Source organism: Anguilla rostrata, chromosome 9 (assembly GCF_018555375.3).
Source record: "Anguilla rostrata isolate EN2019 chromosome 9, ASM1855537v3, whole genome shotgun sequence".
NCBI classification, from domain to species: domain Eukaryota; kingdom Metazoa; phylum Chordata; class Actinopteri; order Anguilliformes; family Anguillidae; genus Anguilla; species Anguilla rostrata.
Window position 1 is genome coordinate 47,433,327 of NC_057941.1, and position 20,922 is coordinate 47,454,248.

General features: G+C 44.0%; 1 protein-coding gene across 4 annotated transcripts in view; it reads right to left on the reverse strand.

Annotated features, from left to right (window-relative positions):
• The window catches only part of gramd1ba (GRAM domain containing 1Ba), a 131,532-nt gene that overhangs the window by 77,442 nt on the left and 33,168 nt on the right, over positions 1–20,922 (reverse strand). For all 4 annotated transcript variants that reach the window (XM_064352543.1, XM_064352542.1, XM_064352541.1 and 1 more), the window contains exons 2-3: positions 5,976–7,166; positions 1,350–1,427 (exon numbers count right to left, since the gene is read on the reverse strand). In XM_064352543.1, the coding sequence (XP_064208613.1) occupies positions 1,350–1,427; positions 5,976–6,382 (485 nt within the window). In that variant the 5' untranslated portion in view covers positions 6,383–7,166. The remainder of the gene's footprint in view (positions 1–1,349; positions 1,428–5,975; positions 7,167–20,922) is intronic.

The following is a 20,922-nucleotide window of genomic DNA, read 5'->3' on the forward strand; positions in this document are numbered from 1 at the left end:
AAAATTGAATTTCCAGGTCTAAGGAGGTTATAATACACCTCTGACACTCAGACAGGAAGTGAAAAGGAAATGACCCCCCCCACGTGAGTGCTGTGGGAGGGGCAGCAGAGTGACATCACACCCGCATCACGGCATAGAGGGGTGTCACTGGGACCCACGCAGGCCTGAACATACACCTTACATGAAGTTAGCAGAGCCGGGAAGAGGAGACTGCTAACACAGATTATAAACCAGTACTGCACTGGCACAGAGGGTTTCACCTGTAACTCAGCAACCCGTTCAGAGCCAAGATGGCGGGTGAGGTGAGTCAACCGCGTAATAATCCTCTTCTTTAACCAAGAAGTTTAAGAAACAGCCGAGCATCAGTGAAGACCAGCGCACGCTGTGCTGGGGCTCTCCTGATTTCAGGGGTGTGATGCCTGGACCAGCAAATGTTCCTCTAGTGCGCAATCACCACTCCCCACCCAGCAGTCCTGGCCTAATCAATCTGTGTTTTTATTTAAACACAGCAGGGAGCATTTCAACCGCGCACTCTCAACCGCTCAACTGCTGCTGGGAATTGTATTTCTTACGCTGCCTGCGCAACACGTTTTGTATTAAAATACCACCCAGAGAGAAATTTAACTCTAGCGGTTTTCTCTCCATTTCTCTTGAGAAAATGCTGATCTGTTCAAGAGCAGCGATGGGAAAATTAGCATTCAGAAAGGAATATTCTACCCAGTCTGGGAGCCGAGGGACTAATCTATAAGAAATGGCTCATGGGCCAGTTGAAGAATGACTATCAGCAGACATGAATAAAGCCTATAAGGTTTACCGCAATAAAACATAGTAATGTGCACTTAGATTGAACTGGAATGTTTTGCATTCTCTTCAGATGCAACTCCGTCACGGGCCGGTTTTAAATTATGACAAGCTTGAGCTAAAACGCGCCCTCTTCTGGCCAAAATGCAGGAACACAAGTATGCATAGCAGGCTGTGAAATCGCTGAAGTATTCAACTTCAATGTTCGATGAATGCACTTATGAGTATATCCATAAGCCAACAAAGATTCTATAGTTATGGAATTATTATGAACATGTAAGGATGAAAATACAGTCCTGGAATATCATCTTCAAATTAAAACCACATGTAGAACATGGGCATCCCCACATAAACACACACACACACACACACACACACACAAACACACGTATGCGCGCACACACACACACGTACACACGCACACACACACGTATGCGCGCACACACACACACACACACACACATACACACGTACACACGCACACGCACATGCACGCACACACACACACACACACACACACACACACACACACACACACACACACCCACCTCTCCTCGCGGATGTACGGAGTCAGGAAGCGGGTGGAGTCTTCCTCATGGCTGCTCTGCAGACTGCTCTGCTGGCTGCTGGAAGGAGAGACAGAGACAGACACCTGTCAGTCACTGTCACTGCCACACCCACAAAACCCAGCCTGCACTCATTAGTCATACAGACGCAGGGAACCTCTGTATATTAAGACAAACATTACTGACGTTATTAGCTGTTTATACCACAACTATAACCACATGGGCATGGGTTTTGCGTAATTACAATCCTGTACAGGAGGGTCACAAGTTTTCATTCCATATGACCTTAAAAACTTCCGAAATACATGCAAGCAATTTGACTGGTTAACTTCCCACACCAGGGGAGTAATGAGTATCTAAGCAGCCTGCTATCCTGTAAACACAGATGCAAACAGAAGGATGAAGTAAATCACTTTCTAGTTCTGGTCGAACAAGAACTCTGATTACATGCATTACACGATTCCACCGCTAGAGGGAAGCAACAGATACTTATTTCTGTCTCCATGGGTTGATGTAGTCAGATGTAGGATCACACTTAGAAGTGACCTTTTAAGTACTGGCACAAGAACCTCACAAGGAAATGTCTCATTCACATTTCTAATCTTAACACACAGCAGGTTTAATCACCAACACCCCACAGTCTTTCCATGCCTGAAATGGAAAAAAAAAATGCTTTCCTTGTGAATTGTGTTGGCTTAGTGCATTAGACACACACACACACACACACAATGGATAGATAAATAAAAGTGAGAGAATACAGAAAATCATTTTTGAAAACAACAAATGCAGTTTCAAACACAACTGCAGTGAAATTGTGTCAGCACAGCGCAGCTATTATTACGACTACTACTGCTGCTACTACTGCTACTACGACTACTACTGCTGCTACTACTGCTGATACTGCTACTGCTACTACAACTACTACTGCTGCTGTTACTACTACTACTGCATCTACTACAACTACTACTACTAGTAATAATAATAATAATAATAATAATACTCTACTACTTCTGGTGCTGCTGCTGCTGCAGCTACTACTACAGTACAGTATATTAATTCAGAATCAAGATACTGACCATGCTATTCCTTATACGCACTCATGCTCAATTGCTTTAATGGGCCACCATTTCCCATAACTGTTATTTCATCTTAAATTATTTCTATTAATAGTAAGTTTGTCATTTTTATTATTAGCCTATATTTTGAAACATTATTAAGGTGACAATTTACAAGGGAACTTGTCAGATGTAGACCAAACCCAATGTGTGAATGCCACAGGCTTCTAGTTGCTCCACGGTAATATCTGACAATGTGAGTGCTGTTTCCATGTGTTCCACACGCACACAGCCTTAAGCCTCTGCACCATTACTGAGACACCCTACGAGGGGCAGCGAGCCATTTATCAAATGCTTGGCATATCTGCAGCAGCTCCTAGCTGTGTGTGTGTGTGTGTGTGTGTCTGTGTGTGTGTGTGTGTATGTGAGAGTGTGTGTGCATGTGTATATGTGTCTATGTATGTGTGTGTGTGTGTGTGTATTCCAGTTAACAACACCAAAAATGAATCTTGGCCTACACAATGTGTGACATTCTGTGTGTCTGTGTGTATGCGTGTGTGTGTGTGTCTATGCGTGTGTATGTATGTGAGTGTGTGTGCGTGTGTGTTTGTTCCAGCTAACAACACCAAAAATGAATCTTGGCCTACACAATGTGTGACATTCTGTGAGATATCATCGGCACCTAAATCACACTTGGTAGACTTTCAGTGTGTGAAAGTGTACCATCATGGCACCGTTTATATAAACCACTACGTTGTGAAAGTACTGGGAAATAACACTTAAGAGAGATTATCTTCAGCGATTCAACGGAATCTCACTGACGTAATGGCAATGTTTCTCGCTTGCAGCGAGCGCCTCACCAAAGAAGAAAACACTGATAACTCCAGTGAACAAAATTAAAATAAAAAACGAACTCATCAGGCACCATTCCACCACGGCCGACCACTTCAAATGCCTGCACCACCACATGCACCGTCCCTCCACTCGCAGACAGGAACAGGCACGATGCGTCTGCACTTTGACACAGAAAGAAGACAGGAGCACTGCAGAAAGTGTTTTATCTGGTAAAGAAGCTCTAGCTTTTAAATTACTTTTTGCTTGCCAATTAAACTTATCTTACCTTGTTGGCAAATTTTTTTGTCATCTTATTTAGCACAAAAAATATAATAAAAATAAGATTAAAAATAAGACTAAAATACTTGCTAAGACTGACTTATTTTTTGGTTTCTGCAGTATGCCACCAATCGTGGATTATGTTGGAAAGAACATACAGACTGTTGGTAAGAACACCAGCAGTGATTGGTGGACACTTTCAGGCAATACCTCTTTAAACGCCAAATGAAATGGAGCCAGAAAGCATCTGCCAGTCACGGCTGTGATTGTTCTGTGGTACTGTTTGTTCTTACCAACTTATTGGTGGAGCTCTTCTCAGGTTGCTACAAAAAAATTGAGGACACACAGCTCCCTGTTTTCATTATCCCTATACTCTGGGGCACAGACAGTGCTGTACTTCAATCAACTCTATTGTGTCCGAGGTATTCCCCACTGAAGATCCAGGGGATTTTCAAATACCGCACCTGCTCACAAATCCCCTTGCAGAGGCTCGTTTTTGTAATATGACCACTTTTCAAAGGGTATTACTGTTTACTTACACTGGGCACCTTTGGAAAAAAAAACTCTGATGTGACTCTGTGGCATTAGCAAGGCTTTAAGTCTCTCTCAGCGCTTAAAAGATTTGCTCTTAGTGCAGTTGTGACACCAGGCTTACAGAGAGTAACAGACTCAAGGCTAGCTGTGCTGGAAACTCTGTGCTAAAACAGCTAGCGAGCTAAAAGATACAATAACTGAAGGAAAGTTCTCGATGTTTCCAAGTCACTTGACCAAGCTGGCTTACTCAATTTTCATATTTTCCAAAGCATTCAAGTTTTTGATTTGTTTTTTTGTTGTTGATTAGCGTTGGGTTTTTTTGCATTGATTTCACACATTTTCGTCAATATCTCAAACCACCGAATACAGAATGGTGCCGAATTAATTTTTGGTAAGTCATGATTCCTGTTGACCATTCATATACAAACTCCCACAAAACTGAAGTCTATACTAGTGGAAATACTGAGGCAAAATCAGATTAGAACTCCCATATGGAAATCCTTTCTACGCTTGCTTCACAACTGAGATTTCAAATGACAAAAAGAGAGTGTTGCAGCTTAGAGTACAACGTTAAGAGCAGCGGAACACCACAAATACAGTAAAGAGCATTACACCCCAAATCCAACCAGGAAGTGTTCCAGCGTTAAAAGAGAGTGCTAATTTTTAATTCACAATAACAATGGAGTTCAGACCCGGTGAAGGTCTGGGTCTGGACCAGCCCTCATCACCCACACTGCCTCCCTCCCTGTAGTGTGATTAATAGCCTGGAGCCGGGGCTTATTAATAATTGACGGGTCCGATTAATATCAAGCGGTAGCTTATGCAACGCGGCCAGTGACGGACGAGGGTCGGGCGGCTCCTTCGCCCCGGGGGCTGCTGGGTACGAGCGCCGAGCCGAAGCGCAGGTCTACCTTTTTCACGAGACGCCGAAGGAGCGGTCGTCTTAAAGAAGCGTTTCTCAACTCTCCGCTCGCTGGCAACGGCTACTAAAAAAAGAAAAAGGAAATAAATAACCGGTTTCCAGGGGATACCGGCTGTCACTTTCACGCGGACGAAATCAGCCCACGCGTGCGTCGCCGCGGAATCTTCTGGAAGGAAGCCGCGCTGAAGATAATCGAGGCCCGAAGAGTTCGGCTCGCCTGCGCGCCGATGCGCTTGTCTAATCTGTTAAGATTCCTTTTCGTTCATGAGATTGGCGGCTTGGTGGAAAACGCACCATTTAAAGTGCACCTGATGACCAAGATACGGAAAAAATCCATGAAGTGATTAATTCAGTCGCGTATTGCTTAGTGTTTATTTGTCTACTCTACATACAATGCCGCATCAGTGAAATCTGCGGTTCAAACATATTAAGATATAACCTGCAGCCATTTAGGATTTTAAGTGTATAAGAGTCACTGGGTCTGAACACCTGGTTCTGGACAGCCACAAAAAAATATTCTGAGCACACCCTATGACCTCTTAAGTTAGACCTGAACATAATCCTAAGGACTGCTCATATGCTTTTTCGCTGTAAACATGTTGAGCACTAACAAACATTCGAACCATGCTGCTATTTTAACTTTTGACTATATCATTTGGTCAATCAAAAACTAGCTGAAAACCGATGTATCCTCTACTTTATACGACTACACATATAAATGTCATAGATTCAGCTGAAACCACTGTGTTCCGCCCACTTTTAAAGGAGCAACAGCGCAGCACTTCATTGGCTAACGTTTCCCCCCTCCACACTCCACCTAAACAGTCCACTAAAATACGTTTCTGAACTCGTTAGGGTTTGTGTACTGAGCAGATGATGGAGAACAAAATGGCGGGAGGTGTTTAGCATAGTTTGGAGCTCAGGAGCTCAGGGCTGAGAGTGGAGGTGAGGGCCCCGGGGCCTGAGCTGGGGGCCCGTACAGACCTGCTCTCACTGCCGTCCTTCTTCTCTCGAACCCGGAGCCACTTCTTCAGTAGGCAGCGTTTGCGGCGGGGGGAGGCACTGGGGGTGGAGCAGTTGGACCAGGGGGCGTCCTCGTCACTGGACGGCGTGATCTCGATGGAGGGAAGCTGCAGGTACTCCTTGGAGGTGGAGCAAGGGGCGGAGCCTGGACCGGACCCCGCCCGCCGCAGGGTCCCGCCCCCCTCGGGCCCCTCCCGCTCGCTCGCCACGTTCTTCATGCGCCGCATCTTGAAGCGCTTGCGCCGCAGGGAGGGGGTGTGGTCGTTAGACGCCGCCCCCGCTTCCTCGGCCCCGCCCACCATTCCCGCCCCTACGGTCAAGCAGTCCCCGTGGACCTGGAGGGCGGGGAGCTGGTGTGTCTCCATCATGCTCAACGCCCGCCCTCGCGTCCTCTCGCCCGCCCCTACCCGGGACGTCCTGCCCGCCCTGCTCCTTACCGGCTGCCTGTTCCTCTCAGAGTGATCTGGCCGGGTCACCGTAGCAACAGGGTCTTCTCCACCAATCCCAGAGCACGGTCTTAAAATTTGACCAATCACAGGCAGCCCGGACCAGTCCAGGTGCACGGTTCTCCTGTTAGTGGTGCCTCTGTTAGTGATAGTTCCAGTTACTTGCTAGCTGTGGCTCTGTTAGCGGTGGATTTTGTTAGCGGTAGCTCCAGTTAGTGGTAGCTCTGTTATTGCTGTCTGTGTTAGCACTCACGGTCCTCCATGTCGCTGCACTCAGCGACATGTCGACCACAGGCTCTTCACCCCTCTTCCAGCCCTGACCCAGAACACTTCAGTCTTCAGCAGAGGTGGCTGTACGGAAAGCAGTTTCCTGGACAGGAAGGGAGGGTTCACAATTCAAAAGAGTCTCCGAGCAACTGAGGAAGTAGTTACGAGTGCTGCTATGGGGGCAGTTGGTAAGAGGGCTTCATCCTCTCTTAGGATGGACCAAATGTTCCTCGCAACACTGTAGATGTTTTTCTCTTTCCCAGCTCAGATTCTTCTCTCTCCAGGACTCAGTCAGCGCCCGGCGCTGCCGCCCAGCCCAGGATCCTCCCTCCCCAGGAACGGCTCACTTCCCCCGGCGCCGGCTTCCTCCAGACGTCCCCCAAAGCGCCCGATTTCACAGCAGCTCCAGACAGCGGCGCTCCTGCTGCTCTCAGCCAGCCTACAGATCAGAGCAAGGTGATAGGCTGTGCCAGGAACACGCACACACACACGCAAACATATATACACACACACATACGCAAACATATATACACACACAAGCACACACACATACGCAAATATATATACACACAAGCACACACACGCAGACACAGACACACGCATGCAAACATATATACACACAAGCACACACACGCATACACACACACACAAAGACAGACACACGCATGCAAACATATATACACACAAGCACACACACGCATGCACACAACACACACGCAAACATACACACACACACAAGCACACACACACAAACATACACACGCACACCTACACACACACACACACGTGCACACACGCACGCACACACACACAAACACATCCACGCAAACACACACACACATACACACACACAAACAACAACACCATCGCATGCATGACAATTATGACACAAACACACAGATCACTATCATTCTTTTATTGCTCCTGTACTTCCTGACTCTGAGGGGTTTCCTGTATGGTCCGGTCTGGGAAGATTTCACTCACAATACAGTAAGGTCTGGTCATACACAGTGTTTTTAAATGCAGTGCTCAACAATGATATTACATTACACTCGTTTAGCAGACACGCTAATACAGAGCGATTTACAATGCAAGTCAACATTATTGCATCTACATAAATAGTGTGGGCAACTGCGTCAGACTTGGATAACAACATTGCCTGACCAGCAAGTGTAAGCGCAACATCAATAAACCACAAAATATTAGTTATGCAAACATAAAGGCACAAAGCAAATTCATAGAGCCGCACAGCTAATATCCATATATGATCATAAGGATTGCCGTAACAGGTATAAAGTAAATACAAAGATGACTACTCTAATAATACAACATTACAATTAATATGGTTTAGGGTCCAATCAGGGGTGTCCAATCTTATCTGGAAAGGTACAGTATGTGTTTTTGTTTTGCCCAACACTAAGGCACATCATTCTACTTAAACAAGGTCTTGATCGAAGACCATCATTAGTTCATTAGCGCCTGGTTAAGTTGATACTGATACGGTCACAATATTGTTAATCCATGCAGTAAGTATGGTGGTTCCATGGGCTAAACCTACAACTTTACACAAGATTTAAAATGCTTGATGTCTTCAAAAAAACATCCATTAAGACAAACACATTCTTATAGAGATATTACAAAAATTACCAACCGAAACAAGATCCAAAACATACCACATCCCTTGCTTTAGTTTACATTAGAATTCAGGGTAACACTTTACAATAAGGTCAAATGAATTGGCATTAACTAATTTAGTTGTTAGATGAGTTAATGATGTACAAATACATTAAGCATGAAATTACTTTTCATTAGTTAGTGGTTAACGTACAGCTTAAATAAGGTATTAGACACTAGATTATTTATACATTAACAAAACATGGATAAATGTATAATTAGTTAACAATTAACAAATATATTAAGTGTTTTTTTTATTCCAAAATGAATTAGCATTAAATAATGCAGTTAACAACATGAATTAATGATGTACAGATACATTAACAAAGCTGTACAGATTAACTGTTCTGTAATTAGTAGCATATAGATGCTGCATCACATTGGGGGTGCGTCATTAATGCTTATATGTAACATGTATTAATGTTGAGGTTAAAATGTCAATGTGCACCGATTTAAAAGAAAAAAAGTGTGTTCTGCTGGCCAACTTTGAGACTGTTTTTAGCTTGAGGGAGTTGAGTGTGTCCTACCTCTCTCTTTTGAGATCATTAATGGTTAGAATCCCCCGAGAATCTGTCAGCAATTGAAGCCCAAAAAAAAAAAAAGCCAGCGGTTAAAACTATTTTCTGCCCAGTGCAGGAACCCTAACTGGTGCTTAGGCTAATGAAAAGCTGCCTGAATTGCTTAATTGATGGCTTGCTCGAGTGCGGTGAAATTGCAGCGTGTGCTCGTGCGATCGCATCTGTCTCTGCAAAGCCTGCCCTGTCATTGAGAGACTCCGGTAACGCGCTACTGAATCCGAATTAGCGCTAAACCGTGACGTCGCCACGGTAATGTCAGGGAACAAGTCTCGGAGCCTCTCCCACAGTTCAGCGCGGCTTGTTCTCCCCGGTCTGTTCATCGCTGCTCTGTCCTTCAGCCGCATAAACACGCTCCCATTAGCAAGAGTAGCCTAACCGCAGAGTCGGTTATATGCACAGGCGACGCAGACGCTAGTTCAGAGTGTAAGCGTGCTTCGCAAATCACAGTTCGCCGTCGTTTCAGCCAGTTGGTAAGCAGCCCGTGTTGGTGTCATGGGTTTTCACACCATTTGGTATAGAGGTGTCAGAGTTCGACAGGTACAAAAGCGTGGGAGAGAGCAACGTTACCCTCAGAGGCGCTGGGGCACGTAGCCACCAGTAGCCACCCAGGCTTTCATAAAGACATTTTAAAAACCACAGGCTGCTAAAATTACCCCCTTATAACCAATTCAATTCAATTTGTACAGTGCTTTTTTATTTTTTTTATACAGAGAACTGTGACAGAGACACTTTACAGAGTAGCAAGGCAAGAGCATAAAGAGCAAACAGAGGGTTAAAAATAAAAAAAATAAAAAAAACTCCCAGTGGGGAGAAAACCCTCAAACGGCAGTGAGAAAAAAAAATCCCCAATGGGAAGAAATCTCAAGAGGAACCCAACTATAGAGGGGGAGTCCATCCTCCACTGGCCAGCCTGGTGTAAAGTAAATAAAATAGGTTAAGCAGGATACAGCTAACCATGAGCCAAAAATATAGAGCACTTACGCTTCCAGAAACAGGCAACATGCCATGTGTTGAATTAAAAATATTTATTTGTGCTTTTTCATTATGTCAATTGGTGCTAGATAACAAAACAAAAAGTTCACAAGAAAGAAGAGGAAAAAGGACCAGAATTCAGACGTTTTTTTGGTCAGTGGACCTTCATCAGGGGAATTCTGTGTCCCTGCAAGCCCACCCACACGCACAGACACCAACGGGGTTGAGGCCCTAACTGCCAAAATATAGGTCAGACAAACATTCAATGGGACATAACAACCTGCACGTACTGTAAATATGGTTTACTCTTAAAGCTGGGCGTTTGGAACAAACTCACCTCCAAACCACCAAACTAACTGCCACCGGGCTTTCAAATATGAAATTCAAATACGGGAAGGTTAAGAATAAATAAATTCCATAAGTCATGTGATAATTTTCTCTTTCAAATTCTGTGATTCTCTGCCAATACTGCCATAGGTAGAACAGCAATGCGTCGCCTTGCTGCCTCCCTCCCTGTCCGTCTGTCTCTCTGCAAACAGGACAGCGAGATCATTAAAGCTTTTGGATGAACTCTGGTGAAACTTGGAGACAAGTTTTCTGGCTTGCTGAAAGTTCACCATCCTTGTCAGGCAAGGAATGCAGCTCTGAATTTTAGAGCTGCCATGACAACTTGTCACACCCTCATTTAGAGGTTTCAGCAGCCCATTGAAGGCCATGGGAATCAAATAGGAACATACTCTATCAGAGTTGAATTAACTCTGCATTTTAACATTTTGCTCAGCAGAGGTATGTAAAGCTCCACTCCTTTTGTTTGTTGGTAACTTCCCATAAGAATTAAGTGTAGAAATAAAACAATTGAAAGAACCAATGTGTCAGCCATCTCTCACATTAGCTTTGCTGATGTCACAAAATATGTTCAGAGGAGTTTCAATCAGTTTCCGGAACGTCCGGAAAACACAAACGTACGCCAACACTCATAACTAACAAAAAGGAGAATGAGTTCAGCAAAGCAAAACCTAACACTAAATGCAGCCAAAACAAAGTTTACAATAAAAAAAAAAACCCATGCTGTTCAAAAAATCCTATCAGGATCATTAAAAGTGACTGGCCAGTAATCACAAGCCTATTGACACTAGAGGTCATGTTTAAACATTGGATTTTTGTGACATAATGTGGGCACAGCCAATTCAAATGGTTCCAGCAATTCATGTAACTCTCAGTTTGAGCAGTATTTATTTCTTTCCAAAGGTTTTCAGGACCTAGGCAATACGAGGCATGTAGTTTACGTGCAGAAAATGTTAACTAGACAAACGATCGACTAGCCCCGTTCATCGACCTGTCGCTCTCCCTCAAGAGCAAACGGTCCAATCTGCATGACAACAGTGTGGAACGCGGACAGAAAAATGTTTATTTAAGGCAACCCTAAAGGCACTGGGTTCATTCTATAAGTAAAAAAAAAAAAAAAACGTGGGTGGATGTACAAACCAACTGCATTGGCTACCACATGACATGTCCAAGTTGAATCTCCCCTGTGACTCTTCTTCAGACATACACAGACTTTTCTCACTTCCTTCAATGAACAGCAATATTAAAAACGACAGTATAGGCATATGAACAATTATTTATGACCGAGGTCCACTTAATTCATTTTAAGTTAATACGGCTGAAGTTACCTGCACAACTGAACAACAGTTTCCTGCTATCTGATTTTTATGCACAAAACTACAGCACGTAAACAAATAGCTACTCCAGTTGATTCTCTCTTGCACACACAAAAAGTAGACTGGGACACTGGTGCTCAGGGAATCAGACATTAAACCACTGACCGGGTTTTTCTCTTTCAGGTAGCACTATGCTTTCAGCCACGGCTCTCAGTCAGGTGACTATTTCAAGATGTCCTCCGGCTATAGTTGGCAAGCAGAAAATCTTTTCTGAGAACTGGGCCCCAGACAGAGAAGTTGCTGGCCGGACTGCACGTATTAAGGGACACCTTATAGAGCTTAATTACATTAAGCCCGGCATGTCAACAAGATGGAGGAAGTTCACCGAAATACCCCAGTGAGCAAAAGCCAGAATTAAGACATGGGTGGAAATCTATGCTGAGAGATGTTTTGACATAAACTGAATAAGATAACAGCAAAACAGCTCAGGTTTTACTCGGATATAGTCTGGCTAACGTCACAATTGGCTAGACAACTTTCACTACTCAACAAAATGTAGCCGGATGTTCATCTCAACGCCTGGAAGTTGTTTCACCAAGTTTTTGCCGAAAATGTTCACTAGGACGTTACAGTACTCCTTCCATATTAGCTACGCAGCTGTACGCTAAGAGAAAAACACGGGTCTATTTCCTCCCAGCAGCTGTAATGCACTACATCCCCCAGCTCCAGCAGGCGGCTCAGTTTCCTGGTGCCTGTGATGTCACAGTGGGGACCTCAGCTCTGCGCCTCGTCCTAACTGAGCACGCTCCACAGCTGGTCCTGCCTTCCCACCTCCAGTTTACCGCAAAAGCAAGGACCACTGGGAATTAAAATGATAAAACATTCAGCATTTATCGAGAGAGTGCGTGTGCTTTTCAGCTTTGTGCGTTGCAGGCTACCTCCAGACTCCAAAGGCATTTAGACCCACTCCAGTAGACAGGCGCTCTCTAGGCAAGATTATTCATAAAAACTAAGGGAGAGAGAGAGTGTTAGAGGAAGAGGGAGAGAAAGACAGAGCCTGGCTCCTCCACCAACACTACCTACGTCTTCACTTCTTCACCTTTCAGTGCAGGACACACTGAGGCAGCATATTTTGGGGTGAGACAGAGACAGACTGATAGGGCAGTGTCAGAGGAGCACCTAACACGGGACACAAGTCAAAGTCACCGCCGTGCCGAAAGGCAGCTGAGACAGCAGTAATGAAACACGGAAACTTTTTTTTTTTTTCCGGAAAGCCAGCTGACGTGCCATCCCGCTCCGTTACACTCCTGGGAACAGGAGATGGGAACAGGAACAGGGAGAAGAGAGTAATGAGTGGCGGTAATTGTGTGGCAGAAAACCCTCCGCCGCTTCATTTCTGAGGATAAAAACGCTTTACCTCGCTACGCTGCGTCCCCTCCGCAGTTCAGAGGCAACACCACGCCAGCTACATGCCAGCACAGGTTATTTAGTGTGTGTGTGTGTGTGTGTGTGTGTGTGTGTGTGTGTGTGTGTTTGTGTGTGCGCGTGCGTACTGGGGCATAGAATACTGAGACTCCTCTATGGCGAATTCGCAAGGTTCTCATTAGGTAGGATGAAGAGTGCATGTATTTAAATGTGTGAATGCAAAAATAATGGAGAGTTGTTAAACATCTCTCTCTCTCAGACACACACACGCACAGAATAACGGTTAAAAAAAACAGTTTCCTATCTGACAGTGGACCAGAGCACTCCTCTAACCCTTGAGGCCTATGGTATAGGCAGGAAGTAGAACTGAATGCCTGTTACTTTTCCTTTTTTTACAGGTCAGCTATTCTCGGCTATTCCCATGGCTTCTGCATTTCTCTTTTTTTTTTTTTTGCTGTTGCCTTATTTTAAAAAAGCTGAGCAGTTAGACAATATGAAACGGCAATTTTTGGAACTACAGAATGTACAATTCTTTTACTTCAGTGTTACCTCAGTCCACATCTACGTAGCAGATTTGGACTGAAGAACGATAGCTGAACTTTTATGGTTTAAAACAAGATTACCAAACTTTTACTGAATAAATTAACAAAAATTGTCTTCAGCTGTTGAAGTATTCATTGAATTGTCAAAGCTTTGATTACCACACATCTGTAGTATTGATAACATACAAAAGCCTAATTTCAGTATTGCGCAACAGCAGAGTAACTATAAAAATTTTAATTAAACCATACACTTTGCAGCAAAAGGCTAGCCCCTGCCACATCATTATCTGCAGTATTAAGTTAAGAAAGCCAAAACGATCTTAGATCAGATACGACGTTCTGAAGTATGATGTCCGATGGACATTTCATGGATTTGAAATGTGTCCTTGTCTTTACACTCAATGTATGACAAAGGGAAAACTACACTGACCGACAGCTCACCTCGCTTCAGGCTTGGATGTACAGCTTCCCTACAGATCATACAGTGGCTACTGTAAACGGTCTGTTGGATTTCAGTCACTTGTCTTCGAACAAGAAGTCAACATTAAAAATCAATACAAAATCGCGGCCATTTCTTGACCTGCACATACGGGACGTCACAGGGACAGCGCGGTCCGTACTGTCACAGCTACATACGTGGGGGGGAAGGTCTAATGGCTCCAGAGGCTTTTGTGCGTTGAGTCACGGGATTCAAGCTCCCGGCCAGAATTTCGCATTACATGCCCGACCGCCTTCTTCATCCAAAGGGTTTTAAAATATCAGAAATCCGGGGCGGAGCGTTAACTGTAAAGGCCTAAGCCTCGCAGGATGAATCCTGTGGGGGGAAAATAAAGCCGTTTTGGAAATAAGACTTCTTTGGTAAAACGGACTGAGCCGCCCGCGCGTGGGCTGTTAACTGCTCCATTATCTAAGGGGGAACAGATAAAAGCACGGTGACAGGTCCGTGCGCGGGAACGGCCTCTTTCGAAGCAGCTCAGAGGGTCGTGATGTGAAACAGAGCGGACATTTTGGCTCACACAATTCAACTCATGCCACTTTTCTGTAAAAAAAAAAAGTTTGAACTCAACGATGAGTTGTAAACTGACGACGTGAAACCTCCAAGCTTAAAACAGCTTTGCGTTTTGAATGCTGCCTTCAAAACTACGGGGCTAAAGATCACAGGCCGAGAGTCTGAAAAGGGTTGGTGCGAACTGGAAAAGCGGACACAAACATTGGCACCATACAGTGGTCATTATTCACTGTGATGTACAATCCAATGGATCAGGTGGATACATTGGTGGAGTGATTTAGTTCCTCGCTGAAGTCCACAACACAATACCTCACCTGGGAATGGATTCTACAACCTTGGTTACAAGCCCAGTTCCAGAGCCATTGTGTCACACCGCTGCCAGCCCCCTGAGGCCTGCCACACACTTGACACCGAGACTCACTGAAGCCTCTGTGTGATGTCAGTCCACTTCTGTCCAATAAGAGGAGGCCTTGCATAACTGCGCAGTCGCGCTGCAGTTTCGGCTCACGCAGCGTCCACCGCCCCAGCTGTCCCGGCTGTTGGCGTCACGGTAACGAAAACGATCCCTGCTGAATTCCGCTATCCCGCCGAGGAACTCCCCCAGCGATGGAGAGCACATCTGGGTCATGTATCAGCCGGCGATACCGACTGTGGGAAAACTGTGTGCGTGTGTTTATGTGAGGGTTTGTGTGTGTGTGTGAGTGTTGGTGTGTGTGTATGTGTGCGCGTGTATGCCGTGTTCATGTGTATGCGTGAGCGTGCTTGCATGTGAGTTGTGTGTGTCCATGCGAGTTGTGTGTGCACATCCGTGTGTGTGTGTGTGTTGGTGTGTATGCTGTGTTCATGTGTGTGTGTACACGTGTGCTTGCATGCGAGTTGTGTGTGAGTCCATGTGTGTGTGTGTGAGAGAGACAGAGAGAGAATAATGAGAACTAGAACGGAACACAACGGAAAGCAGCAGGTCCTAGATGAGGAAGGAAAAGCCGCTGGGTAAGGGGGCCCAGCTGCGGTCGACATGGGCGGCTTTCTGAGGTCTGTGAGCGGGAACAGTACAGTCAGACTTTCCCCTGAACTGCCACCGTGGACAGTGTAGCAAGAGACAGGCTCAGCGATGGCCCTCTTGACAAAACTGCTTCTTCCGCACAACCTGCAAACTTGAGACTCAGGGCAGTACTTGGAGACATGCTTGACATCTCTAGCATATCGGAGAATACGTTCTCACACTGCACAACAAGCCTTTCGTCACACCTGCGCGTGGCCATGCGGTTAAACCCACACTGTGATCAAAAGTGTAACGGCATATGAGTGCGTTTCAAGGCTTCCGTACCATTGCTGCGCACGTTCTCTGCTGAATTTTCGTATTAACAACTGTGGGAGACGCCTAAACCTGACAGGGCTTTGCGTGTCGAATGTAAAACTATCGTTGTAAATAGTTCTGTATAAAAACGTACCTGGATTTTTAGAAACCCCACCATGGAGCAGTGACCCTGTTACAGTAAATACACGCATACACAAGGACATGTCTGCACCGCAAACGACGACACTCTGGAGCGATCTAACTCAATAATTGTATAGCTACAGAACACGGTTCAATGACTGGAAGAAACCGTGCGTCTATAAAACAGAAAAACAGACAAAGCAATAAATTAATCTACTCGCGTACTGTCTTTATAATTTATTATGATTATTATGTCAACTATTTATTACAATAATAGTTTGGAAACTATTGTTTAGCACGTGGCACTTTTACATCCGCTGTTGACAAACAACTAGACATACACACGTATCCGGCCCAATTATAAATTAATCACTTTGAGACCTGTATCAAAACAGTTTTAAGGTTTTCATCAATGTAGAAGAGAAAACAAATAAACAAACCGCAATCGTCAAAATCATTTTCCTACCTTTACCGGCGTCCAGGGCGTTTACTTAGTTTGTATTTATTATTCTAATCTGCGGGTCCCAGCATCAAATCTACTTATTTGATGATTAATTCAATTTCTTGTAAATCAATGCGCTTCTCAGATTTCCTTCTCTCATAGACGACTCCACTGACGGAGAAGGGGGAAAACAGTTATTTCAAAACTTCGCACGTTCGCCTGCCGGTTGACCGCGATGAAAGCATTGTTTTTCATGCAGTTTATGCAACAAAGTGCAAAACCAAACGGTGACCTTGATAAAAACCACACATCTTCATCGACACAGACTTGAACGTTATATTGCACTTTTCTACTGACTGAACTATTTTCCACCTATTAATTGTAATATAGAACATTCCGAAGGGCACGCACGGCTATTATTCATTAGATGTTAGATTGACACAAAAACGCTTCAATCACAGAATTCTGTGCACACACGGCGACAGTGTTTCTACATCGAGTCCCAATGAGCTGATTTCAGAGGCGGAGTTAGGATGTCCCGTTACATGCAGATTACATATAGACCAACACTGTCTTGAACTGTATCAGCGACAGGCTAGAACCGGCTACTTAGGAGAACACTGCACACCAGTGTAGGCTACGTTAGTCACAGAGAGACGTTTTTTTCTGGAACATGACCTCAACGTCCTCCCACTTATTTTTTTTTCAGAAATCTACAATGTAAACAGGCAAATACTATAAGGACTTGAATCAAACGCTGTGAATCGAAGATAACTGAATGATAGAAGAAATGGTTGAACTCAAAAACCTCATAACCCAGACCTCATTGTGACATTTACCAAATATTCAGGAAGCAGTGAAGCACTGTTTATTGCGCTTCGTGCATGAATAAGAATACAATCGAAGAGACATATACGCACAGCCGAAGTTTGACTGTAAAATTGAAAGATTTAAAGTGTTGGTTATTCATTCTGTGTTGTATTTACATGTATGTTTACGCACATGAACATGCATGATTATTATAGGAACATATAAGGGCAATGTTACAAGATAAAACGGCGTGCCATGTTGAGCCACGTGATTCTTGTTCCAAATGGACATCCGCTATATTCGGATATGTATGTAAATTGTATATTGTGCTCATGGAACAGAAATGAGTACCGTACCCCCAAATGATTAAAGACATGGGTCAACATAAAACAAAAAGAAAACAATTTCATCCTTGGGCAATATTCAATGATCAAACAGAATAATAGTCCAGTGTTAGGACAGGAAACTTTTTTACAGCAGTGTAGTCAACTCTTCCATATAACAAGTGACTGATGCCATCTCTCTCTAAGCAGATTGCGTGGCACCGTCTGAATTCGGTCTTATTTATAGAACGCTCGTTTTCCTCAGCCCCGCGCACTGTAATGACATAATGCCACCTTTGTAATGTGGTTCAGAGGCGCAGTTCAGCCGCGCCGCAGATCAGCAAATCCGTGTAATTAAAAAACAAGGTTACATGATTGGGCACTGGAATTTATTTTTACTACCCTGCATCTTGACAGATCTGTCTGACAGCCGCACGCATTACTTTATATACATAGCTGATGTTATCTTTCGTGACAACCCACGTCTGTGTACTGTTATAAAAATAAAATGGCACATATCGTTGCCCAGCGATTCATTTCTTTGTATCCTTTTTGTTCTTTGCAGAGGTCTGTTGTCTTTATTTCTCTTTAACAGAGAAAACACTGACCATAAATCCCCCCAATTACAAGCAGTCGTCATTACTCATGGTCACAAGCTGAACAAGCAACTCTGTCAGAACGGTCTCTTTTATTGTCGCGAATGTGTCATTTCTAGCGATTGTAATGATCTCTCTCTCTTATGCTAATCCCGACCTTTCCGCGCGACGGGGTCAGCGAGGCTACAGACCGCGGAGTGGGCGTTCTGTCCGTCAGTCTGTCTGTCGGCCTCAATGCGGCTCTCTGTGCGTGTGAGCGAACGCCCCCTCCCTCTAGCGCCCGTCCGCTGAGCACGCTGGCTCGGTAACATGGCAGACACTAAGAGCTACAGCAGTGGCACGGACCCTCGCTTACGGGAAGATGGCTATTTTACCCAGCAGGTGAGCGACAGCACATGTCCAGGAGTGAATCACTGCCCTGTTCAGCCTCTCAGCTCACGTGTTCAACTCGAATGGAAGCTGACAGTTACCGCAATGCTCCTATCAAGACCGGACATTCAGTCTGTTAGACAGTCTCTGTGTGTTGCAGTGCAGTGGAAGGCAGTGCTGGAGAAGCTACCTTACTACTGTAGTTCTACAAAATATCAAATACTACACACTACATGTAGTTGAAATACAGCAAAGATCCCTGGAAGCAGTGGTAATCAACCCTGTTCCTGGAGATCAACCATCCTGTAGGTTTATATTTCAACCCTACTTTTGACAAACCTAACTCTATGAATTAGCAGCTCACCAAGATCTCTAGGTATTGAATGAGGCGCGCTTCATAAGGGTTTGAATGAAAACCCAACAGGATGATAGATCTCCAGGAATAGGGTTGATCACCACTGTCCGAAAGATAAATGTAGCTTTCCAAAACTGAAATTACTCAAAAACTAGTTTAAAAAAATTATCAAAAAATGTATATTATCATGTTCCCCAGACATGATGCGCTTCTACAACTGTAAATGTATAGTGTTGCCTGTGCAACTCCGCCGGACGTTTCTCTATACAAAGCCAGCGCTGGTGAGGACGCGCAGTGTCGCTGCACTGGGACAATCACGCAGAACCAGAAACATGCATCACCCTCCACCCAGAGTTCCTCTCCCACAATATGATTCACTTCCCCCAGCTTTGGCACCGCGTGACATTTTAACTGGCATGACTGTCGGGAAATGAGCAGTTCTTGGACACTGCATTAATTAAGATGGGCAGAGTTCTATGAAAGAGGCGATTGCTTGGATTACAGAGGGGTGGCTGTGATTCTACTGTGACATGTAAAAGACTTAACATTATTATTATTTTTTTTTTTTTTTTAATTTTTCTCCTGTAATGTGTTACTTGTTAATCATACTACTCTATGTGTCTCTGCAATTGTCCTTCGGGGACAAATGAAGTGATTTGATTGATTGACTGATTGACTGACTGACTGACTGAAATTTTGCTAATATTAATATTAGTAAGTTTGACATTTACATTAATACCGGTCATGGTATGTTTTTTTCCTAATTAATATTTGAAACCTGGTGCTTTTACATTTTGAGAATTAATTATGTCCCAAGATTTTGAACTTAATAGTGTGGGAAATGTCCCTTTAAAAAGCTCAATTCTGTTCTCCATTTACAATTTTTTTAAATTGAGAGTATAGACTTCACCTTATTCCCTTTAGAAAGACATATCTCTAGTTGCACTAAGACTTGCATTAGTCACATGACTTTAAAATATAGGCCAATAAAAGACCTTCGTTAGTTTGAAAGCAGCCATTCATTCATGCATTGCCCTGAGCACCATGAAGCAACGTGAGACCTAAGAAACCAGCTGCATTGAGTCAAACTCGTGCTAAAATAAATCCAACATAAAATAAATTCAAAAGTATCTATGTCCTTCAGGGTAATACATAAAGGCTGTTTTAATTCCTTAACCCGGCATCAGTGGTCCATGATGATTTTTTATTTATTTATTTTTTATCAAATTTATTTATCTGAAAAGTGACAGATCAAATTGCATACATGCGTTAAACTTGAAAACCCCTCCCATCTCAGTACACTTCATAATACAGAGCGGGCATGATGATGGTTTTTAATGTGTAGAAAATAAAGTATGGCAATTGCGCAAGGTAACTGCAAGAAACAGAAACATTGTTTGCAAAGTCATTTCAAAGCTGGCCCGGTGGTATTTAAGATTTCTACTTGAACACAACTGCACCATGGGGGCTCTAAGCATATGAATTCCATAACAGATGTCGACACGCAATACACCCAGCATGTAGGTGGGAGTTACAGAATTTTTAATTCTATGACGAAGGTAAGTTTACAGTCAGTTTTCCAGGGACGCAAGGCAGAATGTTAACTTTGTCCGCACTGCAAATATGTGAACCCAGCAGGAAGGAACATTAAATATTTCAGGCAGAAACAAATTATTCTGAATTCCAACAGGGTAATGAGCCTTTCGAGAGACAAGAGGGGAATTTAGTTCTGAGTAGTCCGTAGATTATTATAGACTTTCCGACTCAATGAACACATTTTCTGACAGTTGCAGTTCTGCACCACACACTGCACACACCAGCTTTATTCTTACGTCATGCCACTTTATATTTGAACGGATAGATTCTTGGTTACCCAGCCAAAGCATGAGAATCAGCATTACCCAGATTTGTTCAACCTCAATGGGTAGGCTGACCATATACTGGATTTCAAAAAAGAGGACAGAAGTGGGTGGACATGAACATAATACTAGGTCCAACCCC